The 27,133-nt window shown below is 40.3% G+C and overlaps 2 protein-coding genes across 2 annotated transcripts; both read right to left on the bottom strand.

The window, feature by feature from the left end:
• Positions 1-2,044: 2,044 nt before the first annotated feature.
• Positions 2,045-8,835, bottom strand: LOC122766179 (extracellular calcium-sensing receptor-like). Its single transcript, XM_044020845.1, has 10 exons — positions 8,820-8,835; positions 8,493-8,736; positions 8,049-8,337; positions 7,882-7,968; positions 7,102-7,293; positions 5,958-6,227; positions 5,694-5,897; positions 5,130-5,349; positions 4,400-4,516; positions 2,045-4,289 (listed from the first exon to the last, which is right to left on the bottom strand). The coding sequence occupies exons 1-10, from the start codon at positions 8,833-8,835 to the stop codon at positions 3,394-3,396; spliced, it is 2,535 nt and encodes an 844-aa protein (XP_043876780.1). The 3' UTR covers positions 2,045-3,393.
• A 2,349-nt stretch (positions 8,836-11,184) lies between these two features.
• Positions 11,185-18,330, bottom strand: LOC122765749 (extracellular calcium-sensing receptor-like). The gene is made up of 10 exons (XM_044020150.1): positions 18,008-18,330; positions 17,562-17,850; positions 17,399-17,485; positions 16,619-16,810; positions 15,565-15,834; positions 15,301-15,504; positions 14,501-14,703; positions 13,371-13,375; positions 12,564-12,680; positions 11,185-12,453 (listed from the first exon to the last, which is right to left on the bottom strand). Exons 1-10 carry the CDS (start codon positions 18,253-18,255, stop codon positions 11,558-11,560), a joined length of 2,511 nt encoding a protein of 836 aa, XP_043876085.1. The 5' UTR covers positions 18,256-18,330; the 3' UTR covers positions 11,185-11,557.
• Between the last annotated feature and the right edge of the window lie 8,803 nt (positions 18,331-27,133).

Genomic DNA, 27,133 nt, shown 5'->3' with positions numbered 1-27,133 from the left:
CTAGCGTGTAGGTTAAATTTTGGCGCACAGATGTAACCGAGACTTGGATAATAAATAAAAAGGAAATTATTAATTATTAATTATTTCTTGTGCGGCCCGGTACCAATTGACCCGGTGGTTGGGGACCACTGCTGTAGAGGACTCAAAGTCGTTAAGGCTAACCGAAACTTATCTCGCGCATGTAGGCATGAACCCACCCAGTGCTCAAGATGATACATTAGAGTTTTAAACCCAGACTGAAAGACCTCATGAATACTATTTGTGTCTAAAAAAAAAAAGACTGTAACTGGGATTTTAGAAAAGAATGGAAGTCTGGAGAAGTCTTTAATTAGCAAACACAGAGGGATCAAGACTTCAAGTATGAAAATAATGTGAGGCAAGTTCTCGACAAACCCTCTCTCAGTTTGAAATACAGTGAAATATTACTGTGTGAATCTGATCTGAATTTATGATGAGATGTCCACCATGGCACGTCAATGTTATTGTGACGTATGGTATTCCAGCTATGTAATACATATATAAATGACGTACGCTTCTGTTATCATGTTTTAGTTCAATGGTGTGTACATCTCAACCTTGAATGTTTTGTAAAAACAATCTCAGAGAATATTGGGGTCTTGTTACTGCAATGACATGGTTATGTCCATGGCTTTGGCTCAGGAGATGAAGGGACCACTAAAGCAACAATAATACACCAGGGTGAGAAAAGAAGGGCAACAGGGGCAGTTGAGAGACAAGGTGTTACTTTCTTTAAAATCAAATATTTTTAAGATTCAAGTTCAAAGAAGTTGAATGTGCTGGTCTCTAAACAAAAATAGCCAAACAAAGAACCAGGTTATTGCACAAGAAATCTCCAGGGAAAAAAAACATTTATACAACCAATGAGGGAAAACACCACAGCAAACTAAATTCCCCCCAAACATCAGTCTTATTACTGAACATGGAAAGTAAATTTGGTGCAGCGTTTTCATCCAGTGTTTTTATTGTCAATGTGGCAAAATGGTGGTTGGTGAGAGAAAACCGACAACGCCACCTCAGAGAATTTCACCCCGTGTAAATAACTAAACAAAATAAGTAATTTAGCCTGCATTTGCACTCACCCTAGACTACAGGCACAGATTCAGATTATTTAGATTGTGTTGTGCATGTTATTGTTTTGTTTATTTGTAAACTGTTTCTTTGTATGTTTACTTTGATTTATTCTGTTCTATTTTCTAGTAGTGAGTTTGTGTGTGTGTAGTTTTCAGCCGCTCTTTAGTCGACTACACTGACAATTTCTGTGTCTCTTTGCAAGGCAGGGGCTGTGTGGCAGATCGCAGCAGGTGGTGGTGTCCGTCATTGGTTCCTCAACTGTACAGCACTTGGGTGTCATCCAGATGGTAATCACTGTGGTGTACATCAGGACCCTTTCTCTTTCCAAGATTTTACCTAGCCGCACCAAGACCCCAGCCCTACCTGGGTGTCATGTTTAGTTAGGAACAGCTTTGTGGGCGTATAGAGTAGGTTGTGTGTGTAAGTACAGTGACACAATTTAATGTTTTTATGAATCAATATTTATAGCAATCATATGACATCATTGCCTTGAACAAACAAGGAAAATGACAAAATATAGCAAAGGCACCTAATGTTACTATAGACACAGTTGGAAGAATAGCTTTCAAGTTTAAAGGTATATTGGTTAAACGACCTGGACGTGGCAGAAAGACAAAGCATACCCTGCCACCAGATTCCTGAGGAGGCAGGTGGTCAAAAAATCCTCGGCTAACTGCAAAAGACCAGCAGCAAGTAGGGGTGCAACAGATCACAAAACTCTCGGTTCGGATTGTGTCACGGTTTCTGAGTCATGGATCGGATCATTTTTTGGATCAAAAACAACACATAAAGGCAAAGATAACAAGACAAACATAAATCTGCTTTTAGTTTCTTTTGTTATTTTAATTTAAACATGTCAGCATCATTATATAAATCCAAATTTATTCATAAAGCACATTTAAAACCAACAAAGTTGACCAAAGTGCTGTACAGTTAGACATAAAACAACATAAGAAAACACTAAGACCACTTAAAACCAACAGAACATTACAATAATAAAAGCGTTAAGACCAATAGGAAAGGAGCGATGGATTAAAATAGGCAACTCTCATGCTGAGCCAAGGAGTAAAAGTGCGTTTTGAGGTTTGATTTGAAAACAGGCAGTGTGGGGGGACAGCCGAACATGGGGCACCAGAGCATTCCAGAGGTTTGGAACGGCAACTGAAAAGGCCTCGTCCCCCCCTAAGATTTAGTCTAGACCTCAGGACAGCCAGAAGCAGCTGGTTAGATGATCTGAGTGTCCTGGATAAATTAAGTGGTTTTAACAGGTCTATGAGATACCTTGGAGATTGCCCATGCAATGATTTATATGTATATCATATAATAAAATCTTAAAATCAATCCTCAAATGCACAGGGAGCCAGTAAAGTGAAGCTAGAAAAGGGGAGATGTGCTCATGTTTAAGGGTACCAGCTAAAAGACGAGCTGCTGCATTCTGAACCAGCTGCAGGCGAGACGGAGAGGCTTGGCTAACACCAACGTAGAGGACATTACAATAGTTAAGACGTGTGGTGATAAAAACATGCATTACCATTTTAAAATCATTAAGAGATAAAAAAAAGGCCTTAACCCTGGATAAAAGATGCAGATGGAGTCTGCGTTTATCTGTTTCTCCATTTTAAAATCCTTATCCATTATGACCCCTAAATTCTTTACAGACAGTTTGATAGAAGATTGCAGGGGGGAAAGGTCCAAGAAGGGGTCATGGCTGTCTCCATTTGCCCCAAAAATAATGACTTCTGTTTTGTTTTCATTGAGCTTTAAAAAATTTAAAGCCATCCAGTCTTTAATGGCTTTAAAACAAACAAGCAATGTGCTCAAAGAGTTTGGGTCTTTCTTTTTTAAGGGCAGGTATAGTTGTGTGTCATCTGCATCAATTCCCACCTCTGCTAGTCTAGAGTCAAGTCAAGAACCAATATTTATGTCATTTTGTGACATAATGTAATAACTGCTGTTCTGCAAGCATCCTATGAAGTTTCCCTGTTATCTCAATCTTCATGACAGCCAACAAATTTACTACCCCCTTATACATGCTTCTTTAGTTTTATTGTTATTATTGCTAAAAAAAATGATAATATTGTGCGGATTCTGTAATATATAAAGTGTCTTGACAAAATGTACCTTATGATTTGGATCAACTTTATACAAAACAGAATCATATCAGTAAAGAAATATCAATATCAAAACAACATTGATGAATGAACATGTTTTTATAAATGGTTAGTTATCCCTAAGTCACCGAAAGAAATCTACAAGTCCATTTGCTACTGACTCAATAGCTTTGGGTAAATTTGTGTTTCATCATTTCTTTTCTTTCCCCATCAGGTGCTGTTTTGTATTCTTTTCAGGCTTCAGTAAAATAATGTAACTCTTTGGAGCAAATAGACAGAACAATAAGCCAAAGCTGGAAGCCAAGATGGCAAATGACTCAACTGCATCTGCATAATTTCCAGGGGAGCTGATATAAGCAGGGATGAATGCTAGCCACACAGCACAGAATATCAGCATGCTGAATGTGATGAACTTGGCCTCGTTGAACTTTCCCGGCAATTTTCGGGCCAGAAAAGCCAATACAAAGCATAGACAGGCCTGCAGACCAATATATCCAAGAACACACCAGAATGCCAGGCTAGAGCCCACACTACACTCCAATATGATCTTTGAATGTTCATATTGTGTATTTCTGGATGGAAACGGGGGAACATCAATGAGCCAGGCAGCACAGATAACCACCTGAACCAGAGTGCAGCTGGAGATGATGGTCCTCTGCTGCTTAGGCCCCAGCCACTTCATGATGTTGTGCCCTGGCCTGGTGGCAGTGAATGCAGCCAGTACCACCAGGGTCTTCCCCAGGATGCAGGAAATACACAGTGAAAATGTGATGCTAAAGGCAGTGTGGCGCAGCATGCAGGACCAATATGTTGGCTTTCCAATGAAAAGCAGAGAACACAGGAAACACAGAGTCAGTGCAAACAGTATGAAGAAACTGAGCTCAGAGTTATTCACACGGACGATGGCTGTGTGTCTGTGACAGAAGAAGACTCCACAGACAGCCAGAGTGAAGCAGGCGCCCACCACAGACATCACTGTCAGGGCTATTCCCAACAAATCAAAGGTCAAGTACTCCACTTTCTTGGAGATGCAGGCTGTTTTATCATTGTTTGACCAGGAGTCCTCAGGGCAAATTGTACAATCTACTGAGTCTAAAGGGAAGAAAGTATGAACAATTTTCAGTCTTGCATTACTTCTGTACTACAATTGTAAGAATGGATTTGCTTTGACTTTTTATTGTTCAGATCAAACTCACTTGTCTGATTGCTAATTTTGCCACTGTCACATGGTACACAGTCAAAGCAGCAGATAGGCTCCCCACGACGGACAGCCTTCCGGAAGCCTGGAAGACAACTGGCACTGCACACAGATACTGGCACCTAGAGTGGAAAGACAATGTGTTGATATTGGTACACTTTTTTTATCTCAATCTATTGACAAATGGAAAATTCCTCCAACCCGTCTTGTCAATGAAGTATGTGTCACTTCTACTTTCTCAAGTGTGTTCATCACAGTAGTCAATTGATGATCATAAGGTGTACATTGAGGACTAGGTTCCTGCCCATAAGCTATTCCATAACATGTGGTTCTGTTAAATATATTTATTTAACATATTTAATGTCTTGAAGAAAGATTAATTCATTGTCTACTGCTTTATCCTGCACATCAGGGTCGCGAGGAGCTGGAGCCAATCCCAGCTGATATAGGACAAAAGACGGGGTCAGACCCAGGACGGGTCACCAGTCCAGCACACAGAGACAAACAACCATTCCATAAAGAAAGATCCATGAGGAAAACAACAGTGGATCGTCGTAAACACATCATAGTCCAGCTGGGTTTTGAATCTCCGTTGTGTATGAAAACAAATGACCCTGTATCAGATCCAGTCTGTTCAGTCCAGCTGACTTACCTCCATCTCAACCTACAGAACTTCAACAGTTGGCATCTGATGAAGGTAAAAACACAGTGTGAGCAGCTTGCCTCACTCTGATGTCCTGCCCACATTATCCCGTCCTCCTGGATCAACAGCTCCTCTCCAACAGCCTTGGTTCCATCAAACAAACCCACATTGACAAATTCAGTGTTTCCTGCTGGGCCTCTCTGCCAGTTGATAATATCATAATAGGGTACAGAGTCGCCCTTGGCATCAAAGTCCACCTCCTCACCAGCAATCTGAAAGTTCACTTCCTGGAGGTAATGTTGCAGCTTGAAAATTAGGAAATGCACAAAATGAAACACTGAATTGCCTTAAACCAGGTCTTCAGTAAAGTCCTTTTTTTCAGAGCTTCCCAATCCTCAGAGTTTTGAGGTTTTAAGGCCCTATTTATGAAATATGTGTCATTTAGATTTTAGATTTGTTTCATAGATTAAAATTTAGATTTGAGATGTAACACAGAAAATGTGTTTGCCATATGTACAGTGTGCTACATGACTTTGGTAAATGGGAGATCGTAATTGTGGTCTGAAGTCCACCAACAAAACTACAAGGCCAACCATTGGGCTTTGACCCCCAGTTTGTAATTGTAAAGACATAGCGGATTATTCAGTACCTGCCAAGGGTGTATGTTGTTGCTCTGAGCACATGAGTCGTTTTGGAAAGGTCCCCTCCCTGGCTGACAGAGAAGGAGGTTGTGCAGGGAATGAGCAATGGCATATACAGCCTTATATACATTATAGGCAACTCTGGTGCTGGATGTATTCATGTAGGCTGAGTGCTGTTCCAGCAGAGACTCCTGCCCTGAGCAGGGCGGCATCTGGGTGACAGAGGATGGAAAAGGACTGCAACCATACAGAGACTCCCACAGCTCATGCACCAGAACATTGCCAGGATATCTCCTAGGGTTTACTGTCTGCAGGAAGTCACCCAATCTGGAGATATGACCTTTTCTAATGCCAAACCCAATGGTTCCTCCCAAGTAAGGGTAATACTCTCTCCCTGAAAAGACTGATGCAGTGGCCAAGGCTTCACTCACCACCCACTGTATTCCAGTGATGTTCTGAGTCATGTAGTCTTTCAAGAAAGGTGTCATCTGCCCCTCAGCTGCAAATACCACCACCACTTTTGCGGTAGAGCTATGCATCACCTTAACAGAGGGTCAGATAACGTAGATGACAGGGTTTTACACAGAGACAAAATCAAAACTGAGTGACAATAAGAAAAACTCAGATGTGCACATTGAAAATAGTATTTCTTGTATAGACCTTATATGGCAATATTTCAGTTTGTCTCTTGACTTCACACCCTGTATTTACCAACCATTGAAATGTTATTCTCTGCCTCAATTATTTTACCTGTGACATTATTCATCTTCCTCATGTTATGACCCTCTTCATTTTCTGGACATTGTCTCACCATTCTGATTCTTTTGTCATATTTGATTAAATCCACATATATTGACCTATTGTGGACTTAGTTAAGTGATGTTTTTAGGAAATGTTTTTATTGATACATGGTAACAGAGTTACAATTCACGTCATGACTCTCTTCTCCTCTCTGGATCTAACATGGGCATGATGAGATAAATGGATGAAAGATACAGTTCTCTCTGTGTCTTTATTTAATGTTAACTGTAGGTCTGCAAATAGGAGCTTTAATGGTGTGTTAGTATTACATTACATTACATGTCATTTAGCAGACGCTTTTTTCCAAAGCGACTTACAAAAGCTATACAATATATACAATAGTATGTGTTAGCAGCACAAAAGTGTCTTTAATTGAAACAGAAACTCTAAAACCCTATAAAAACTTTAGTTAATTTTTTTATGTCATCAAATCGCCACACCCAGCCCCTAGAGTTTCAGAGGGTGTTATTATTTTATCATATCAAAGGGGCGACAGTGGGTCAGTGGTGAGTCATCTTTCAACTAAAAGCTTAAGGATTTGATTCCTGGCTCCTCGAGTCTACATGTTGATGTTTCCTTGGGCATGACACTTTTTCGTCATGTTTGTTTTCATACCTTTATTATCCTTAGTCCCGCCTGACGATTGTAGGGCAGAGGAATCATTTCTTGGTAGGCTACACATACTTTGGTTTCCTGTAATTCTCTCAGTAAACCTTTTGCAGCAAAGAGGCCATAATCATTGTTTACTCGCAGCAGCCCCACCCAAGTCCAGTTGAAGTGCACCAGCAGCTGTGCAAAGGCTTTCACCTGGGCTCAACAGAAAAAGACAATCAACTCAATTCCTTATCAAAAACTTGATGAAAGAAAGCAATATCTTCATGAATGATTTGGTTTTGTGCGCTGTTATAACATGTTTGTATTCTGTAAACGATAAAGGATGGAAGGTTGGTAGAACAAAGAAATATATCATTGGGACGACAAATATGTTGTTCCATCTTAATAAAATGTAAGCAGTGCTGTGGTTTCTTATACTCTAAAACAAGCAGAAACACTAACAATGAGAAAGACATTGACAAACATCAATAATAAAGATTATAACAATAGACAATATAGAATTTAAATACGCTGATGATTATCTTCAGACCATATATTATTTTTTATAATGACCAAACCTGAATAGAAGACACAATATAAGAAAGAGGGAAAGTTATATTTAATATATAATTTATACTTATTTAAATCAATTTCTCAGTGTTTAAACATTTGCCTGTTGTTTTTTTTATAGTTTTGATTTTACATTTTAATTCTAAATTGTAATAATTATTTCTGATGAGAGTAGTAAATGTGTCAAGCTTTGACTGAAAACAATAACTGACCACATGTTTTACATTTTACCTGGTAGTCATCACTAGGAATTACTCTGAAGAAGGTTGGATATTTTTGTCTGTCTGACATACATGCACATGAAGAAAAGTAACTGATCTGTGTAAAAACAGAGTGCAGTGTTACTGAGAAAATAATACATTTTTGTGATGAATGACAAAAATAAAAGTCACTGTTACCATGGGGATCCTGAAAGGCTGCAAGATTCTTGATAAAACAATTGACAGAGCAGATGCAGAAGCCCCAATCACAGCGAGGAGTGACGAGGCATTTGTGCACATAGAAGAGTTTTCCTCATTCACCCCATTCAGCATCGATAAAACAGCTCTCTGTCCTGTCAGTGGATATCCACATGAATCAAAGATTTTGTAGCCCAGAGTGTGATTCGGCAACAGCACTGGATTCTGGTTTATCTCCTCCACTGCCAGTCTCATAGTCTGAGCCCACCGGAAAGCCCTGGGAAATAGTCTGTGGCTGATAAAGATGAATGTAATAGGTTCATATAAAAATCTAATGATTATAAACTCATTATGTCTACTCCATTTTATATTAAGAGTGCAAAATTAGACACAATTTACAGGAAAAAATAATAAAATCCTCCCATTGTCATCTATGAAACTCACCCATTGCAATTTATTGATGGTGGTCTGTAGGTGCCATTAAGGTCTGGCATTTTCAGATTAAAATGAAGAGGGAAAATCCCACCTATGACATAGTCACCCTGGACCACAAATCCTGGCTGGAAGCTGTTTAGAAGAGTGCACTTTGAGGCTGCTGGTGGAGCTTCAGTTGTGATCCTGGAAAGTGAGCTATCAGTTAAAGTGAGGACACTGAGAAAGTAAAGCAAAGAAAATAAAGCAAGTGAAGTCATAATGTTTCACTGGGCTGAGGAGAGAATGAGAGGGACAGAGGAAACAATAAGGGACTTTATAAAGCCTATAATACCTCACCTTCTGAGTCTTGCATCTTATTAATGACAGAGTGGCTTTGGATTGGACAGGAAGTAAAGTGGGTTAATGCTGAACTGTGGGGAAAAAGCTAAGGCCTTAAACAAATAGAGTATCATATGATAATGTACCTGTCATTGTTTATTTTTTGATGTAAAGATGCAACAGACATTTGTTTCTCTCATGATTTATGTGTGCTTAGGTGCAGGTTTTAAGTTGTATTACTATGGTACTGATAGGAAGAGAAATGGAGTAGGGGTTATCCTAAAAGAGGAGTTTGTTAGGAATGTCCTGGAAGTGAAAAGAGTGTCAGATAGACTGATGAGTCTGAAGCTTGAATTTGAAGGTGTGATGTTAAATGTTATTAGTGGCTATGCCCCACAGGTGGGATGTGAATTAGAGGAGAAGGAAACATTCAGGATTCAGTACTTGGTGTGTAGTCTGGAAGGAAAGTAGATAAGGAGACTTGGTAGTGGAATGGGGAAGTGCAGGAGTATATAAAGAGAAAGAGGTTAGCAAAGAAAAAGTGGGACACTGAGGAGACTGAAGAGAGCAGACAGGAGTACAGGGAGATGCAGCACAAGGTAAAGGTAGAGGTGGCAACGGCCAAACAAAGGGCGTATGATGACTTGTATGCTAGGTTGGAAAGTAAGAAGGGAGAGAATGATTTATAGAGGTTGGCAAAACAGAGAGATAGAGATGGGAAAGACGTCAAGCAGGTTCGGGTGATTAAGGATAGAGAGGGACATGTGTTGACAGGTGCCACAGAAGTAATGGGAACATGGAAAGAGCACTTTGAAGAGCTAATGAATGAGGAAAATGATAGAGAGCAAAGGGTAGAAGAGGTAACTACTGTGAAGTAACAGAGATTATTAAAGATGAAGTGAGGGGGGCATTGAAGAGGATGAAGAATGGAAAGGCAGTTGGTCCCGATGTGTGTCTAGGTGTCTAGGAGAGGAGGCAGTAGAGTTTCTGGTTTGACTATTCAACAGGATCTTAGAGAGTGAGGGGATGCCTGAGGAATGGAGAAGAAGTGTGATGCGCCCATTTTTAAGAATAAGGGAGATGTTCAGAATTGCAGTAACTATAGAGGAATAAAGTTGACAGCCATACAATGAAGTTATGGGAAAGAGTAGTGGAAACTAGACTGAGCAACAGTATGGTTTCATGCCTAAAAAGATCTGGAAAAAGCCTATGACAGGGGAACCCAAGTGGAACCATGAGGCTACAGGGAGTGGAGATAAAAAAGGTGGAGGATTTTAAGTATTTGGGGTCAACAATCCTGAGCAGTGGAGATTGTGGAAAAGAGGTGAAGAAATGTGTCCATGCTGGTTGGAATCGGTGGAGAAAAGTGTCAGGGGTAATGTGTGATAAAAGAGTATCAGCCAGAATGAAAGAAAAGATATACATGACAGTGGTGAGACCAGCGATGCTGTATGGTCTAGAGACAGTGGCACTGAGGAAAAGACAGGAAGCAGAGCTGGAGGTAGCAGAGATGAAGATGTTGAGGTTCTCTTTGGGAGTGACAAAGATGGATAGGATCAGGAATGAGTCAATCAGAGGAACAGCTCATGTTAGATGTTTTGGAGATAAGGTCAGAGAGGCCAGAATGAGATGGTTTGGTCAAGTACAGAGGAGGTTAATTGAGTATATTGGTAGAAGGATGCTGGGGTTGGAACTGCCAGGCAGGAGGTCTAGAAGAAGACCAAAGAGAAGGTTTATGGATGTAGTGAAAGAGGACATGAAGTTAGTTGGTGTGAGAGAGGGGGATACAGAGAATAGGGTTAATTGGAGGAGGTTGATTCGCTGTGGCGACCCCTGAAGGGAGTAGCCAAAAGGAAAAGAAGAAGCCTGCATTAGGACTCACCCTAGACTAAGGACACCGATTCATAATATTTAGATTGTGTTATGCATGTTATTGTTTTGTTTATTTGTAAAGTGTTTATTTGTTTGTTTACTTTGATGTATTCTATTTTATTTTCTAGTAGTGAGTTTGGGTGTGTGTAGTTTTCAGCCGCTCTTCAGTCGACTACACTGACAATTGTTTTGTCTCTTTGCAGGGCAGGAGCTGTGTGGCAGATAGCAGCTGGTTCACATGTGGTGGTGTCCGTCATTGGTCCCTCAACTGTACAAAACTTGGTTGTTATCCGGATGGTTTATGGTAATCACTGTGGTGTACATTAGGACCCTTTCTCTTTTCCAGCATTTTACCCAGCTGCACCAAGACCCCAGCCCTACCCGGGTGTCATGTTTAGTTAGGAACAGCTTTGTGGGCGTATAGAGAAGGTTGAGTGTGTAAGTACAGTTTCTTAATGTTTTTATGAATTAATATTTTTAGCAATCATATGTTAAATAAAATACTCTTTATTTTTGGAATCACATCTCATCCCAAGAATACCTAACTGGACCTTAACGTTTGACTGCATTTTAGAAATATGGCTAAGTGAAAGGAATTGTACAAAAAGTTCAGATAAGAGATCATTGCCTTGAACAAACAAGGAAAAATGACAAAAAAGATGGCAAAGGCACCAAATTTTTCTATAGACAAAGTTGGAAATATAGTTTTCACGTTTAAAGAAACATTGGTTAAACGACCTGGACGTGGCAGAAAGATCAAAACAATATCAAAACAACATTGATTAATTAACATGTTTAAATGGTTACTTATCCATAAGTCAATGAACGAAATCTACAAGTCCATTTGCTAATAATTCAATAACTTTGGGTTAATTTGTGTTTCATCATTTCTTTTCTTTCCCCATCAGGTGCTGTTTTGTATTCTTTTCAGGCTTCAGTAAAATAATGTAACTCTTTGGAGCAAACAGGCAGAACAATAAGCCAAAGCTGGAGGCCAAAATGGCAAATGACTCAACTGCATCTGCATAATTTCCAGGGGAGCTGATATAAGCAGGGATGAATGCTAGCCACACAGCACAGAAGATTAGCATGCTGAATGTGATGAACTTGGCCTCGTTGAAGTTCCCCGGCAACTTTCGGGCCAGAAAAGCCAAAACAAAGCACAGACAGGCCTGCAGACCAATATATCCAAGAACGCACCAGAATGCCAGGCTAGAGCCCACACTACACTCTAGTATGATCTTTGAATGTTCATATTGTGTATTTCTGGATGGAAACGGGGGAGCATCAATGAGCCAGGCAGCACAGATAACCACCTGAACCAGAGTGCAGCTGGAGATGATGGTTCTCTGCTGCTTAGGCCCCAGCCACTTCATGATGTTGTGCCCTGGCCTGGTGGCAGTGAATGCAGCCAGTACCACCAGGGTCTTCCCCAGGATGCAGGAAATACACAGTGAAAATGTGATGCTAAAGGCAGTGTGGCGGAGCATGCAGGACCAATATGTTGGCTTTCCAATGAAAAGCAGAGAACACAGGAAACACAGAGTCAGTGCAAACAGTATGAAGAAACTGAGCTCAGAGTTATTCACACGGACAATGGCTGTGTGTCTGTGACAGAAGAAGACTCCACAGACAGCCAGAGTGAAGCAGGCGCCCACCACAGACATCAGTGTCAGGGCTATTCCCAATAAATCGAAGGTCAAGTACTCCACTTTCTTGGAGATGCAGGCTGTTCTGTCATTGTTTGACCAGAAGTCCTCAGGACACATTGTACAATCTACTGAGTCTGAAGGGAAGAAAGTATGAACAATTTTCAGTCTTGCATGACTTCTGTACTACAATTGTAAGAATGGATTTGCTTTGACATTTTATTTTTCATATCAAACTCACTTGTCTCATTGTTAATTTTGCCACTGTCACATGGTACACAGTCAAAGCAGCAGATAGGCTCCCCACGACGGACAGCCTTCCGGAAGCCTGGAAGACAACTGGCACTGCACACAGACACTGGCACCTAGAGTGGAAAGACCATGTGCATTGGTACATTTTTATTGGTTAATTTAATAACGGATGGAAAATTCCTCAAAACCACTTGTCAATAAATTGTTTGTTACTACTAGTTTCTCAAGTGTGTTTAACACAGTGTATTGAGTCTTATGTTGGTAAGATATTATTGGTCTGAAGTCATCAAACAACTTTACGATGGTCACATTGTTACAAGGTGTACACACAGGACCGGGTTCCTGCCCAGATTATTGTAACTCCTTTTTAACAGGATGTTCCAACAAGTCTGCTAAAACCCTTCAGTTAATTCAGAACGCTGCAGCACAAGTTCTGACAGGAAATAGGAAGACAGACCATATAACTCCAGTGATAGCTTCTCTGCACTGGCTTCCCCGTACAGTTTAGAATTCAATTTAAAATCCTCCTCCAATCTAAGCACTTAAATGATCAGGCCCCTTCATACCTGAAATAATTAATTTTACCTTATCACCCTAACAGATCATGTAGGTCCCAAAATACAGGTTTGCTTGTTGTTCCCAGAGTCTGTAAGAGCAGAATGGGAGGCAGAGCCTTCAGTTACCAGGCTCCTCTCCTGTGGAACCAGCTCCCAATGACAGTTTGGGAGGCGGACACTCTCAGTTATGCTGCGATAGACCTAGACTGCTGGGGGAATTTTCTGTGGTGCATTCACACTCACTCTCTCACACTCAGGGTATGAATATGACTTTTTATATATCATTAACCTTGTTCTTTCTCTCCCTAGTTTGTCTTTCCTTCCCTTCCTCTCTCTCTCTTTCTCTCTCTCTCTGTGTCCTCATCTTGCAGGTTGCAGGATCCAGATCCAGTTTTCGAGGCTATTACTATCATACATATCATCACCATTATTATTATGCTATAATTAAAGATGATATCAGTATAATTAATAACAATCTCTGCTGCTGCTTATATAAATGACATTGTAGTTCTATAAACATTCATCACTGACTCAGAACTGTGTTGTATAAACTTAAAACTTGATACAATTGTTGTGTATCTGTTCCTGGTCTCTTTCTTCTGACTCTACTTCATCACCCTCTTGTTCTTTCTCTCCCCCCTTTCTGTCCCAGATTTTTCCTTTCACCCCAACCGGCCGAGTCGGATGGCTGCACATCTTTGAGTCTGGTTCGGTCAGAGATTTCTTGTTTAAAGAGAGTTTTTTTTTTCTCTCCACTGATGCCTAGTGCTTGCTCATTGTGTAAATGAGGGTTACTCTGCTCTCCATGATGTTGTCTATATACAGTACCTTCAAATAATGTTCGTTATGATTTGGCGCTATACAAATAAAATTGAAGTACATTTAATTGATAAGCTATTTCATAACCTGTGGTTCTTTTAAATATATTTATAAGTAGATCTATGAGAGCTCTTTCAGAAGCATTTAATGTCATGAAGAAAGATTAATTCATTGTCTATCGCTTTATCCTGCGCATGAGGGTCGCAGGGAGCTGGAGCCAATCCCAGCTGACATAAGACAAAAGGCAGGGTCAGACCCAGGACGGGTCACCAGTCCAGCACACAGAGACAAACAACCAATCACTCATACATTCCATAAAGAAAGATCCATGAGGAAAACAACGGTGGATAGTAGATCACCAAACACACCATACTCCAGCTGGGCCTTGAATCTCCGTTTGTGTATGAAAACAAATGACCCTGTATCAGATCCAGTCTGCTCTGTCCACCTGACTTACCTCCATCTCAACCTACAGAACTTCAACAGTTGGCATCTGATGAAGGTAAAAACACGGTGTGAGCAGCTTGCCTCACTCTGATGTCCTGCCCACATTATCCCGTTCTCCTGGATCAACAGCTCCTCTCCAACAGCCTTGGTTCCATCAAACAAACCCACATTGACAAATTCAATGTTTCCTTCTGGGCCTCTCTGCCAGTTGATAATATCATAATAGGGTACAGAGTCGCCCTTGGCATCAAAGTCCACCTCCTCACCAGCAATCTGAAAGTTCACTTCCTGGAGGTAGTGTTGCAGCTTAAAATTAGGAAATTCACAAAATGAAACACTGAATTGCCTTAAACCCTAACCCTATCTTGCAGAGCTTCCCAGTCTTCTGAGTTTTGTGGTTTCACTCCCCCTAAAAATCCAGCTAAACATCCATGACCTAAATTTGTACAGTAGTAAATACGTAACACAACATTAACATGAACACATCAAATGGAAATTTAAACATGTTATCCCAAATTAATAAGTAAATCAATTTCAATATGTTTTGGCGATAAGTGAGAAGTCCAGTGCTGTGTTTACAATGTAACAATAAACAATAAAAAAAAAATTCATAAACATATTTCTGCTTCTCCGCCTCCAAGCAGTCTCTCCGTATCCAATGCAACCTGAATCATTTCTCAACACGCTGCTTTATCCCCACATCCAAGTAATTATCTTTATGACGAGGATCAAGTACACTCGCAATGAAGTGCTGCCATTTTCGGCCGATATGTTTCGGTGGACGACTTTTCAATGCATTACTAGTTATCGTGGTCTGAAGTCCACCTACAATACTTACAGGGCCCACCACTGGGCTTTGACCCACAGTTTGTAAGGGTAAAACAAAAGTGGATTATACAGTACCTGCCAAGGGTGTATGTTGTTGCTCTGAGCACATGAGTTGTTCTGAAAAGGTCCCCTCCCTGGCTGACAGAGTAGGAGGTCGTGCAGGGAATGCGCAATGGCATATACAGACTTGTAGACATTATAGGCGATTCTAGGGCTGGATGTATTCATGTAGGCTGAGTGCTGTTCTAGCAGAGACTCCTGCCCTGAGCAGGGCGGCATCTGGGTGACAGAGGATGGAAAAGGACTGCAACCATACAGAGACTCCCACAGCTCATGCACCAGAACATTGCCAGGATATCTCATAGGGTTTACTGTCTGCAGGAAGTCACCCAGTCTGGAGATATGACCTTTTCTGACGCCAAACCCAATGGTTCCTCCCAAGTAAGGGTAATACTCTCTCCCTGAAAAGACTGATGCTGTGACCCAAGCCTCACTTGCCACCCACTGTATTCCAGTGATGTTCTGAGTCATGTACTCTCTCAAGAAAGGTGTCATATCCCCCTCAGCTGCAAATACCACCACCACTTTTGCAGTAGAGCTACGCATCACCTTTATAGTGGGTCAGATATTGTAGATGACAAGGTTTTACACAGAGACAAAATCAAAACTGAGTGACAATGAGAAAAACTCAGATGTACACAGTGAAAAATAATTAGTATTTCTGGTATAGACCAGGCAATATTTCAGGCGTTCATTTTGAAGAAAATACTTTTTTTGTCAAGTCATGTTTTTGTTGTCATTTCCTGTTGTATTTTGGTACTAACATTGTCTCTTGACTTCACACCCTTTATTTTCCAACCATTGAGATTTTTTGCTCTGCCTCAATAGTTTAACCTGTGACATTATTCATCTTCCTTGTGTTATTATCCTCTTCATTGTCTTGCGATTCTAATTCTTTTGTCATTTTTGATTGAATGCACATGTATTGACTTTCTGTTGACTTAGTGAAGTGATGTTCTTAGGAAAAGTTTTTTTATTGATACATCAGAGAGTTACAATTCACGTCATGACTCTGTTCTCCTCTCTGGAACTAATATGGGCCAGATGAGATAAATGGATAAAAGTGAGAAATAGATACAGTTTTCTCCTGGAGTGTCTAAAATTGATAACAACAGTAGGTCCACACATGTATCGATGTGTTAATATGTTAATATATGTTAGCAGCACAAAAGTGTCTTTAACCGAAACAGAAACTCATTAACGCTGTGCAAACTAGTTTTTTTATAGCATCAAATCATCACTCTACTCAGCCCCGAGAGTCCCAGAGGGTGTTATTATTTAATCTTCTGCTAAGGGACGACAGTGGGTCAGTGGTGGGACAGTGTTTTCATACCTTCATTATCCTTACTCCCGTCTGGCGATTGTAGAGCAGAGGAATAATTTCTTGGTACGCTACACATACTTTGGTTTCCTGTAATTCTCTCAGTAAACCTTTTGCAGCAAAGCGGCCATAATCATTGTCTCCTCGCAGCAGCCCCACCCAAGTCCAGTTAAAGTGCACCAGCAGCTGTGCAATAGCTTTCACCTGGGTTCAACAAAAAAGACAATCAACTCACACAGTTTCATGTCACAGACATGAAAAAAACTTGAGAAATGAAAAGCAATATCTTCATAAATGATTTGGTCTTCTGCCCTGTTATAACATGGCTGTATTCTGTAAACGATAAAGCATGGAAGTTTGGCAGGACAAATAAATATTGATGTATTATTTGATCATTGGGACGACATAAGCATTGTTACATCTTTATAAAATGTAAGCACTGCTGTATAAGACTCTGAAACAAGCAATTAGACTTACAATGAAGACATTGACAAACATCAATAATTAAGATTATAACAACACACAAAATATAATATAAATGTGCAGATGAATATCATCAGTGATTTTACATTGAACAAAACTTAAAAGAAAACAGACAAGATATAAGACAGAGGGAAACTTGTTTATTCAAATCGATTTCTCAGAGTTTAAAGATGTACCTCTTTTGTTATTAATAGTTTTAATTTTACAGTTCAAAGCTTTAAATGTCATTGTAAAAATGATTTCTGATGAGTAGTAAATGTGTCAAGCTTTAACTGAAAACAATGACTGACCAAAAGTTTTACATTTTACCTGATAGTCATCACTAGGAATTACTCTGAAGAAGGTTGGATATTTTTGTCTGTCTGACAAACATGCACATGAAGAAGCGTAGCTGATCTGTGTAAAAACAGAGTGCAGTATTACTGAGAAAATAATAAAAGAAATTGTGATGATTGACATAAATAAAAGTTACCATGGAGATCCTGAATGGCTGCAAGATTTTTGACACAACAATAGATTGAGCAGATCCAGAAGCCCCAATCACAGCGAGGAGTGATGAGGCATTTGTGCACATAGAAGAGTTTTCCTCATTAACCCCATTCAGCATTGATAAAACAGCTCTCTGTCCTGTCAGTGGATATCTACACGAATCGAAGATTTTGTAGCCCAGAGTGTGATTCGGCAACAGCACTGGATTCTGGTTTATCTCCTCCACTGCCAGTCTCATAGTCTGAGCCCACCGGAAAGCCCTGGGAAAAAGTCTGTGGCTGATACAGATGAATGCAGTCTGTTCATATAAAAACTCTAATGATTATGAACACATTCTGTCTACTCCATTTTATATTAAGAGTGCAAAATTAGACGTAATTTACATGAAAATAAATATAAAATCCTCCCACTGTCATCTATGAAACTCACCCATTGCAATTTATTGGTGGTGGTCTGTAGGTGTCGTTATGGTCTGGCATTTTCAGATTAAAATGAAGGGGGAAAATCCCACCAATGACATAGTCACCCTGGACCACAAATCCTGGCTGGAAGCTGTTTAGAAGAGTGCACTTTGAGGTTGCTGGTGGAGCTGCAGTGGTGATGCTGGAAAGTGAGCTATCAGTTAAAGTTAGGACACTGATAGAGTAAAGCAAAGAATATAAAGCAAGTGAAGTCATAATGTTTCACTGGGATGAGACAATGAGAAGAAACGATAAGGCACTTTATAAAGGCTACAGTATCACACCTCCTGAGTTTTGCATCTTATTACAGACAGAGTGGCTTTTGATTGGACAGTAGTCCACAATCAGGAACTAAAGTGGGTTAATGCTGAACTGTGGGGGGAAAAGTTAAGGCCCTAAACAAAGAAAAACAAGACAAAATACACAAACAAATACAGTATCATGTACGTGTTATTTTTTATGTTTTGATGTAAAGAGGCAACATACATTTGTTTCTCTCATGATTTCTATTTGGTCACTGTCAAAAAGATGAAAATAAAGACTTGGCTTCTGTACTTTTCCTCAGGGCTGATTTTGTCATGACCTCAGGAACTTTTCTTCTGGTCTTGAATGATATTCAACATTGCGATTGGGGTGACGAGGATGATAGGGTCGTTAGGTCTTAGGAATAATCTTCAACCTTTGTTCAATATAATACAATTCTGACCCCGGCACCCTGGAGATGTTAAAACCAGGGAAAGTATTTCACCTAACATTGAAATAAAGATCAAAATACCCAAATAAGGGCACACAGGTTCATTATATCAAGGAGCAAGAGACGTGGTTCCATCCAACCAAAATCTTTGTTCCACTTTGCAAGTATGAATTTAAAACACCATATGCTAACTAAAATATTGGAATGGAATTCAGTCACCCTGATTCACACGTGCACACTGTCCCACTCACACACACAAATGCCAGAATGAAGAACAAGGGGTACTCAGGACAACACAGCACACAAAACAGAGACACCACCACCCAAAAGCAGCCTCAACCACCTCAGACAAGGAGATATAGAATTAAGTCGAGTCTGACCAATAAAAGAAAAACATACCAAAAGGGTACCCAGTAAACAACCAGTGTGGCGTATTCAAGTTCAGCCACATCTCCATCTTTCTCATGGCATAGTACGCCATACGGCTCGATGTAATCTGCAGTCTCAAGCGCAAGCTCATCCATCTTGTTGAGGAGAGATCGAACGTTAGTCAGAAAAAGGCTAGGTATCGATGGTTTGTAGGGATTCGCCTTTAGCCTAGTCCTTAGCCCTCCTCGCTTCCCTCGTCTGCGGCCCCTCCGTTTCCGTGTTTGTCCTGGGGGAATCTTTGTTTCCCAGGGGGAATGGTGTATCTCCGGTGGGATAAAGTTGAAGTTGAAGTTCTTGTGCGTAGTGGAGCTTTCCTCTGCTAATTCTAACATGTCAGCTTGGTTCTATGTCCGAAATGCTTCTCTGGGTCTGGTAAAAAGTCACAAAATACACACATTGTGCGCAGTTTGGCTGCTGCGTCCGATCACGCTGCCATGTCTTCCCAGTATATGGTCTCTCACAACCTCATACTCAGAAGGGGTTTGGCGTTGATAATGCTACCTGACAGGAACATTATCTAACAGAGGGATATCATGGGCTATAAGGTTGCTTCAACCCTAGTCACACTCGTGTTTGGAAAAGACAAAGCTGTACCTCTGAAGTAACGATCTGACCTGCTGTTCAATGGACAATGGAGACAAATCTTCAGCCTCTAACTGGTCCTGCACATGTGTAGCAGACTGTGAGCAGACACTGACTACACTGGAACACACCAGTTATTACTGTTTTGCCCTCTAATTTGCCTACAATGGTATGAGGGAAAAGCAACACGTAAATGGATCCTACATTTACAATAGGTTTGTATGCTCTACCACTAATCACTCTAACCAGAGCTGGTAAAGCAAGCAAACCAGCAGGTAGCCAAGACACAAGGGGCTCAAACAACACAGAAGTCTCTGAATCATGTTGTTTTGATATTGATATATCTTTACAGATATGACGCTGTAGTAAAATTGATCCTGAATACTGCTCATAATACTATCTTCATGGTACCCCCACCTATACACCGATGAATTTCCTGCAGGGTCCTTGACAATCAACACCCCGCACTGTGGTAAATCTTACCAAAAATCTCAACATCTAGTTCTTGGTAGCCAATGTAAGGGATAGTATCCCCCAAGCAAGTCCAAAAATTTCAGAGAAGAGATCATTGCCTTGGCAAGAGACTTAACCCAAACGTGGCAGCAGTGTGTGAATGGGTATGAAAGATGTGCAGTATAAAATAATGGGTGTATGGTAAATATGTAGACTAGAAAAGAGCTATATAAACACAGACCATTTATCGATGTTGTTTAACAGGCAATTCAAGTAAGTTTCATTAGCTAATATGTATGTAGTATGTGAGTTTGTTGGAGTCTTGATCTTCTTGTTGCATTATTCAACATTAGTCAACTCTATGTGATACAAAGTATTTCACCATAAGTTGGTATTTATTTGCTCTGTATGAAGAAGTTTTTCTTTAACTGCTGAGAGCTGATACAAATATTCAACAGCTATGATGGAGACTTTGACAAAGGTGGAAATATCACTGCATTGTTTATTTTGTTGTAGTCTACCAAAATTTATGATCTACCATGGAAATGACCAAGAACCATTATTTCTATGTCGTTTTGTTACACATATTATAATAACTGCTTTTCTGCAAGCATCCTGTGAAAGTTCCATGTTTTCTAATCTTCTTGGAAGCAAACAAATTGACTACCCTCTTTTTTGATCTTGTACACGCTTCATTAGTGTATTTACTGTTATTATTGATAAAAAAATGATAATATTGTGAGGATTATATCTTACTATATAAACTGTCTTGAGATAATGCACCTTGTGATATGGATCAATTTTACGATGATATCAATATCAAAACAACATGATGATGATTGTTGTTTTTTAATGGTTAGTTATCCATCAGTCACTGAAATAAATCTATGTCCATTTGCTACTGACTCAATAACTTTGGGTTAATTTGTGATTCCTCATTTCTTTTCTTTCCCCATCAGGTGTTGTTTTGTATTCTTTTCAGGCTTCAGTAAAATAATGTAACTCTTTGGAGCAAACAGACAGAACAATAAGCCAAAGCTGGAGGCCAAGATGGCAAATGACTCAACTGCATCTGCATAATTTCCAGGGGAGCTGATATAAGCAGGGATGAATGCTAGCCACACAGCACAGAAGATCAGCATGCTGAATGTGATGAACTTGGCCTCGTTGAAGTTTCCCGGCAACTTTCGGGCCAGAAAAGCCAATACAAAGCACAGACAGGCCTGCAGACCAATATATCCAAGAACACACCAGAATGCCAGGCTAGAGCCCACACTACATTCCAATATGATCTTAGAATGTTCATATTGTGTATTTCTGGATGGAAACGGGGGAACATCAATAAGCCAGGCCGCACAGATAACCACCTGAACCAGAGTGCAGCTGGAGATAATGGTCCTCTGCTGCTTAGGCCCTAGCCACTTCATGATGTTGTGCCCTGGCCTGGTGGCAGTGAATGCAGCCAGTACCACCAGGGTCTTCCCCAGGATGCAGGAAATACACAGTGAAAATGTGATGCTAAAGGCAGTGTGGCGCATTATGCAGGACCAATATGTTGGCTTTCCAATGAAAAGCAGACAACACAGGAAACAAAGAGTCAGTGCAAACAGTATGAAGAAACTGAGCTCAGAGTTATTCACACGGACGATGGCTGTGTGTCTGTGACAGAAGAAGACTCCACAGACAGCCAGAGTGAAGCAGGCGCCCCCCACAGACATCACTGTCAGAGCTATTCCCAAGGAATCGAAGGTCAAGTACTCCACTTTCTTGGAGATGCAGGCTGTTCTGTCGTTGTTTGACCAGAAGTCCTCAGGACAAATTGTACAATCTACTGAGTCTAAAGGGAAGAAAGTATGAAAAAATGTCAGTATTGCATTACTTCTGTACTACAATCGTAAGAATGGATTTGCTTTGACATTTTATTATTCAGCTCAAACTCACTTGTCTGATTGCTAATTTTGCCACTGTCACATGGTACACAGTCAAAGCAGCAGATAGGCTCCCCACGACGGACAGCCTTCCGGAAGCCTGGAAGACAACTGGCACTGCACACAGATACTGGCACCTAGAGCGGAAAGACCATGTGCTGACATTGGTAAATTTTCATTGGTTAATCTTTTGACAGATGGAACATTGCTCAGAACCACTTGTCACTGAAATATGTGCCACTTTCTCAAGTGTGTTTAACACAGTATTTTGAGTTTTACGTTGGTTAGATAAACAGTATTTTGTCTGCAGATGTCAGACATAGTCTGCAGTAGGGCTGGGGGATATGGACTAAAAGTCATATCTTGATATTTTTTAGTTGAATGGCGATACTGGATACATATCTCAATATTTTTTCTGTGACCTAATCGGGGTTTCCCCCAAAGCATTATAGCATATCAAACCCTTTAAAAAATAAACAAACAGTCTTTTATAAGTTGAAGCCACATGCCAAATGTCAGAGGTCACTGAAATAAAAATGCTCCTTGACGATGATATACAGTTATCAATTCAAAAATACAATATTGTTACAATTTTAACAGTAACAATAAAGACTTTTCCACTGACATATTTACTGCAACTGCACAACAAACTGTTATTTCAAAAATAAACTCCGTCTCCATGTTGTCACTGAGTGTACGTGAGAGTGAAGGGGGAGGCGGAGCAGAAGGGGTGTGTGTTTGTGTGTAGGAACGCAGGGAGAGGGAGAGGAGGAATAGGTGCAAACTTGCAGCCCATTTATTGTCATTTTAACGCAAAATGAACTATTATCGATAGCGATAGTGTCCCGTGTTACATCTTGTTTATATCTTGATATATATTAAAATATCAATATCGCCCAGCCCTTGTCTACAGGTATGCCAGTCGTCATCACACAACATTTTGATGGTCACATGGTTGTAAGGTGTACACTGAGGACTTGGTTCCAGCCCATAAGCTATTCCATAACCTGTGGTTCTCTTAAATATATTGATCTGTAAATCTGTGTGAGCTCTTTCAGAAGCCTTTAATGTCATGAAGAAAGATTCATTCATTGTCTACCGCTTTATCCCGCACATGAGGGTTGTGGGGAGCTGGAGCCAATCCCAGTTGACATAGGACAAAAGTCAGACCCAGGAGGGGTCACCAGTCCAGCACAAATAGACAAACAACCATTCACTCTTACATTCCATAAAGAAATATCAACGAGGCAAACAACAGTGGATAGTAGGTCACCAAACACATCATAATCCAGTTGGGCTTAGAAACCTTGTTGTGTATGAAAACAAATGACCCTGTATCCAGTCTGCTCTGTCCACCTGACTTACCTCCATCTCAATCTACAGAACTTCAACAGTTGGCATCTGATGAAGGTAAAAACACAGTGTGAGCAGCTTGCCTCACTCTGATGTCCTGCCCACATTATTCCGTCCTCCTGGATCAACAGCTCCTCCCCAACAGCCTTGGTTCCATCAAACAAACCCACATCGACAAATTCAATGTTTCCTGCTGGGCCTCTCTGCCAGTTTATAATATCATAATAGGGTATAGAGTCACCCTTGGCATCAAAGTCCACCTCCTCACCAGCAATCTGGAAGTTCACTTCCTGGAGGTAGTGTTGCAGCTTGGAAATTAAGAAATGCACAAAAAGAAACACTGAATTGCTTCAAACAACGTTTTCAGTATAATGCTGTCTTGCAAAGCTTCCCAGTCTTCAGGGTTTTGAGGTTTTAAGGCCCCTAAAAATCCACAGCCTAAATTTGTACAGTAGTAGAAATTTAACAAAACATTATAGTGAACACATCACATGGTAATTAAAATATCTTTTTGTGTCTACAAATATGTTTGCCATATGAACTTTCTGCTGCATGACTTTGGTAAATGGGAGATAGTGATTGTGGTCTGAAGTCTACCTACAAAAGTAAAAGGCCACAACTGTGGGCTTTGACCCACAGTCTGTAATAGGAAAGACATAGCAGATTATTCAGTACCTGCCAAGGATGTATGTTGTTGCTCTGAGCACATGAGTTGTTCTGGAAAGGCCCCCTCCCTGGCTGACAGAGAAGGAGGTTGTGCAGGGAATGAGCAATGGCATATACAGCCTTATATACATTATAGGCAACTCGAGGGCTGGATGTATTCATGTAGGCTGAGTGCTGTTCCAGCAGAGACTCCTGCCCTGAGCAGGGTGGCATCTGGGTGACAGAGGATGGAAAAGGACTGCAACCATACAGAGATTCCCACAGCTCATGCACCAGGACATTGTCAGGATATCTCTTAGGGTTTACTGTCTGCAGAAAGTCACCCAGTCTGGAGATATGACCTTTTTTGGTGCCAAACCCAATGGTTCCTCCCAAGTAAGGGTAATACTCTCTCCCTGAAAAGGCTGATACTGTGATCAAAGCTTCACTCCCCACCCACTGTATTCCAGTGATGTTCTGAGTCATGTAGTCTCTCAAGAAAGTTGTCATCTCCCCCTCGCCTGCAAATACCACCACCACTTTTGCAGTAGAGCTACGCATCACCTTTACAGAGGGTCAGATAATGAAGATGACAAGGTTTTACAAGGAGATAAAATCAAAACTGAGTGACAATGAAAAAAACTCAGATGTACACAGTGAAAAATAAGTAGTATTTCTAGTATAGAAAAGAAGCGTCATGTTATAATTTACATGATTCATCATTTCCTGTTGTATTTTGGCACTAATATTGTCTCTTGACTTCACACCCTGTATTTTCCCACCATTGAGATTTTATACCTGTGACATTATTAATCTTCCTCATGTTATGACCCTCTTTATTTTCTGGACATCGTCTCGCATTTTGCAACTCTTATCCTTTTTTCATTTTTGATTGAAAGCACATGTACTGACTTATTGTGGACTTAGTTTAGTAATGTTCTTCGTAAAGGTTTTTTTTGATATATGGTCAGAGAGCTAGAATTCACACCATGACTCTCTTCTCCTCTCTAAATCGAATAAGGGCCTGATGAGATAAAGGGATGAAAGTGAGACAAAGATACAGTTTTCTCCTGGAGTGTCTAAATTTAATGACGACAGTAGGTCCACAAATATGAGATGTAATGTGTTAATATCTATTAATATGTGTTGGCAGCACAAAAGTGTCTTTAACTGAAACAGAACTATACGAGCAACAACAACACTATAAAAACTGTAGTTAATTTTTTATAACTTCGAATCATCACTTTACCCAGCCGCTAGAGTTTCAGAGGGTGTTATATAAACGTATTAAAGACGGTCAGTGCTTGAGTCAGTTGTCGTTCAACTGAAAGGTTTAGGTTTTGATTCCTGGCTCCAAGAGTCTACATGTTGATGTTTATTTGGGCAAGACACTTATACTCATTGTGCCGGCAGTGTGTGAATGGGTATGAAAGAAAAAAATGTGCTCCACATTGATGCAATGTATGCATGTGAATGGGTGAAGGACAAAAACTAGTTTAAAGCAGGGTAGAAGTCATTAGTGCCCACAGTGTTTTAATACCTTCATTATCCGTAGTCCCCCCTGGCGAGTGTAGAGCAGAGGAATCATTTCTTGGTACGCTACACATACTTTGGTTTCCTTTAATTCTCTCAGTAAACCTTTTGCAGCAAAACGGCCATAATCATTGTCTCCTCGCAGCAGCCCCACCCAAGTCCAGTTAAAGTGTACTAGCATCCGTGCGATGGCTTTCACCTGGGCTCAACAGAAAAAACATTCAACTAACCCAGTTTCATATCAGGGACATGAAAAACAAATGAAAAGCAATATCTTCATAAATAATTTGGTTTTGTGCCATGTGCCTTATAACATGGCTGTATTGTGTAAACCAGTGTTTCCCAACCTGGTCCTCAGCAAACACATGTTTTAGACACTGCCCTGCTCCAACACACCTGATTCAGATGAACAGCTCGTTACCAGGCTTCTGCAGAGCTTGTTGATGAGCTGACCATTTGAATCAGGTGTGCTGGAAACACTGCTGGAAACGATAAAGCATGAAAGTTTGGCAGAATATATATTGATCTATTATTTGTTAGGGACAACACATACAAGTAATGTTCCAAAATAAAAATGTATCTAAATAAAATGTAAGCAGTGCTTTGGTTTCTAAGACTCTAAAACAAGCAGGAAGACTAACAAAAAAAAAGACATTGACAAACATCAATAACAAAGATTATAACAATACAGAAACATTTAAATCTACTGATGATTATCATCAGACCATATACTATTATTATAATGACCAAACCTGAAAAGAAGACAAACAGAATATGTTTGTTAATGTGTTAATCAGGTTGAAGAAAAAGGAAAACTTTTACATTTCAATCCATTTCTCAGTTTTTAAGGATTTGCCTGTTGTGTATTCAGTTTTAATTTTACAGTTAAAGCTTTAAAAGTAATTATTTCTGATGACAGAGTAAATGTGTCGAGCTTTGACTTAAAACAATAACTGACCACATGTTTTACATTTTACCTGGTAGTCATCACTAGGAATTACTCTGAAGAAGGTTGGATATTTTTGTCTGTCTGACAAACATGCACATGAAGAAGAGTAGCTGATCTGTGTAAAAACAGAGTGCAGTGTTACTGAGAAAAGAATACATTTTTTGTGATGATTGACATGAATAAAAGTTACTGTTACCATGGGGATCCTGAATGGCTGCAGGATTCTTGACAAAACAATAGATTGAGCAGATCCAGAAGCCCCAATCACAGCGAGGAGTGATGAGGCATTTGTGCACACAGAAGAGTTTTCCTCACTCACCCCATTCAGCATCGATAAAACAGCTCTCTGTCCTGTCAGTGGATATCCACATGAATCAAAGATTGTGTAGCCCAGAGTGTGATTCGGCAACACCACAGGATTCTGGTTTATCTCCTCCACTGCCAGTCTCATAGTCTGAGCCCACCGGAAAGCCCTGGGATAAAGTCTGTGGCTGATACAGATGAATGTAGTCTGTTCATATAAAAACT

This window comes from Solea senegalensis, linkage group LG3 (genome assembly GCF_019176455.1).
Source record: "Solea senegalensis isolate Sse05_10M linkage group LG3, IFAPA_SoseM_1, whole genome shotgun sequence".
NCBI lineage: Eukaryota > Metazoa > Chordata > Actinopteri > Pleuronectiformes > Soleidae > Solea > Solea senegalensis.
The sequence above is the reverse complement of the archived record's forward strand: the minus strand, read 5'-3'. Positions and strand labels throughout refer to the sequence as shown.

Coding starts and splice junctions, on each gene's coding strand:
- LOC122766179 (XM_044020845.1), bottom strand. Junction 8,338..8,492: donor CCATCAATAAATTGCAATGG/GTGAGTTTCATA, acceptor TATCAGCCACAG/ACTATTTCCCAGGGCTTTCC. Junction 7,969..8,048: donor AGCCTTTCAGGATCCCCATG/GTAACAGTGACT, acceptor GTTTTTACACAG/ATCAGTTACTTTTCTTCATG.
- LOC122765749 (XM_044020150.1), bottom strand. CDS start 18,255: ATGACTTCACTTGCTTTATATTCTTTGCTTTACTCTATCAGTGTCCTA. Junction 17,486..17,561: donor AGCCATTCAGGATCTCCATG/GTAACTTTTATT, acceptor GTTTTTACACAG/ATCAGCTACGCTTCTTCATG. Junction 15,505..15,564: donor GATATCCTGGCAATGTTCTG/GTGCATGAGCTG, acceptor TCTGTCACCCAG/ATGCCGCCCTGCTCAGGGCA.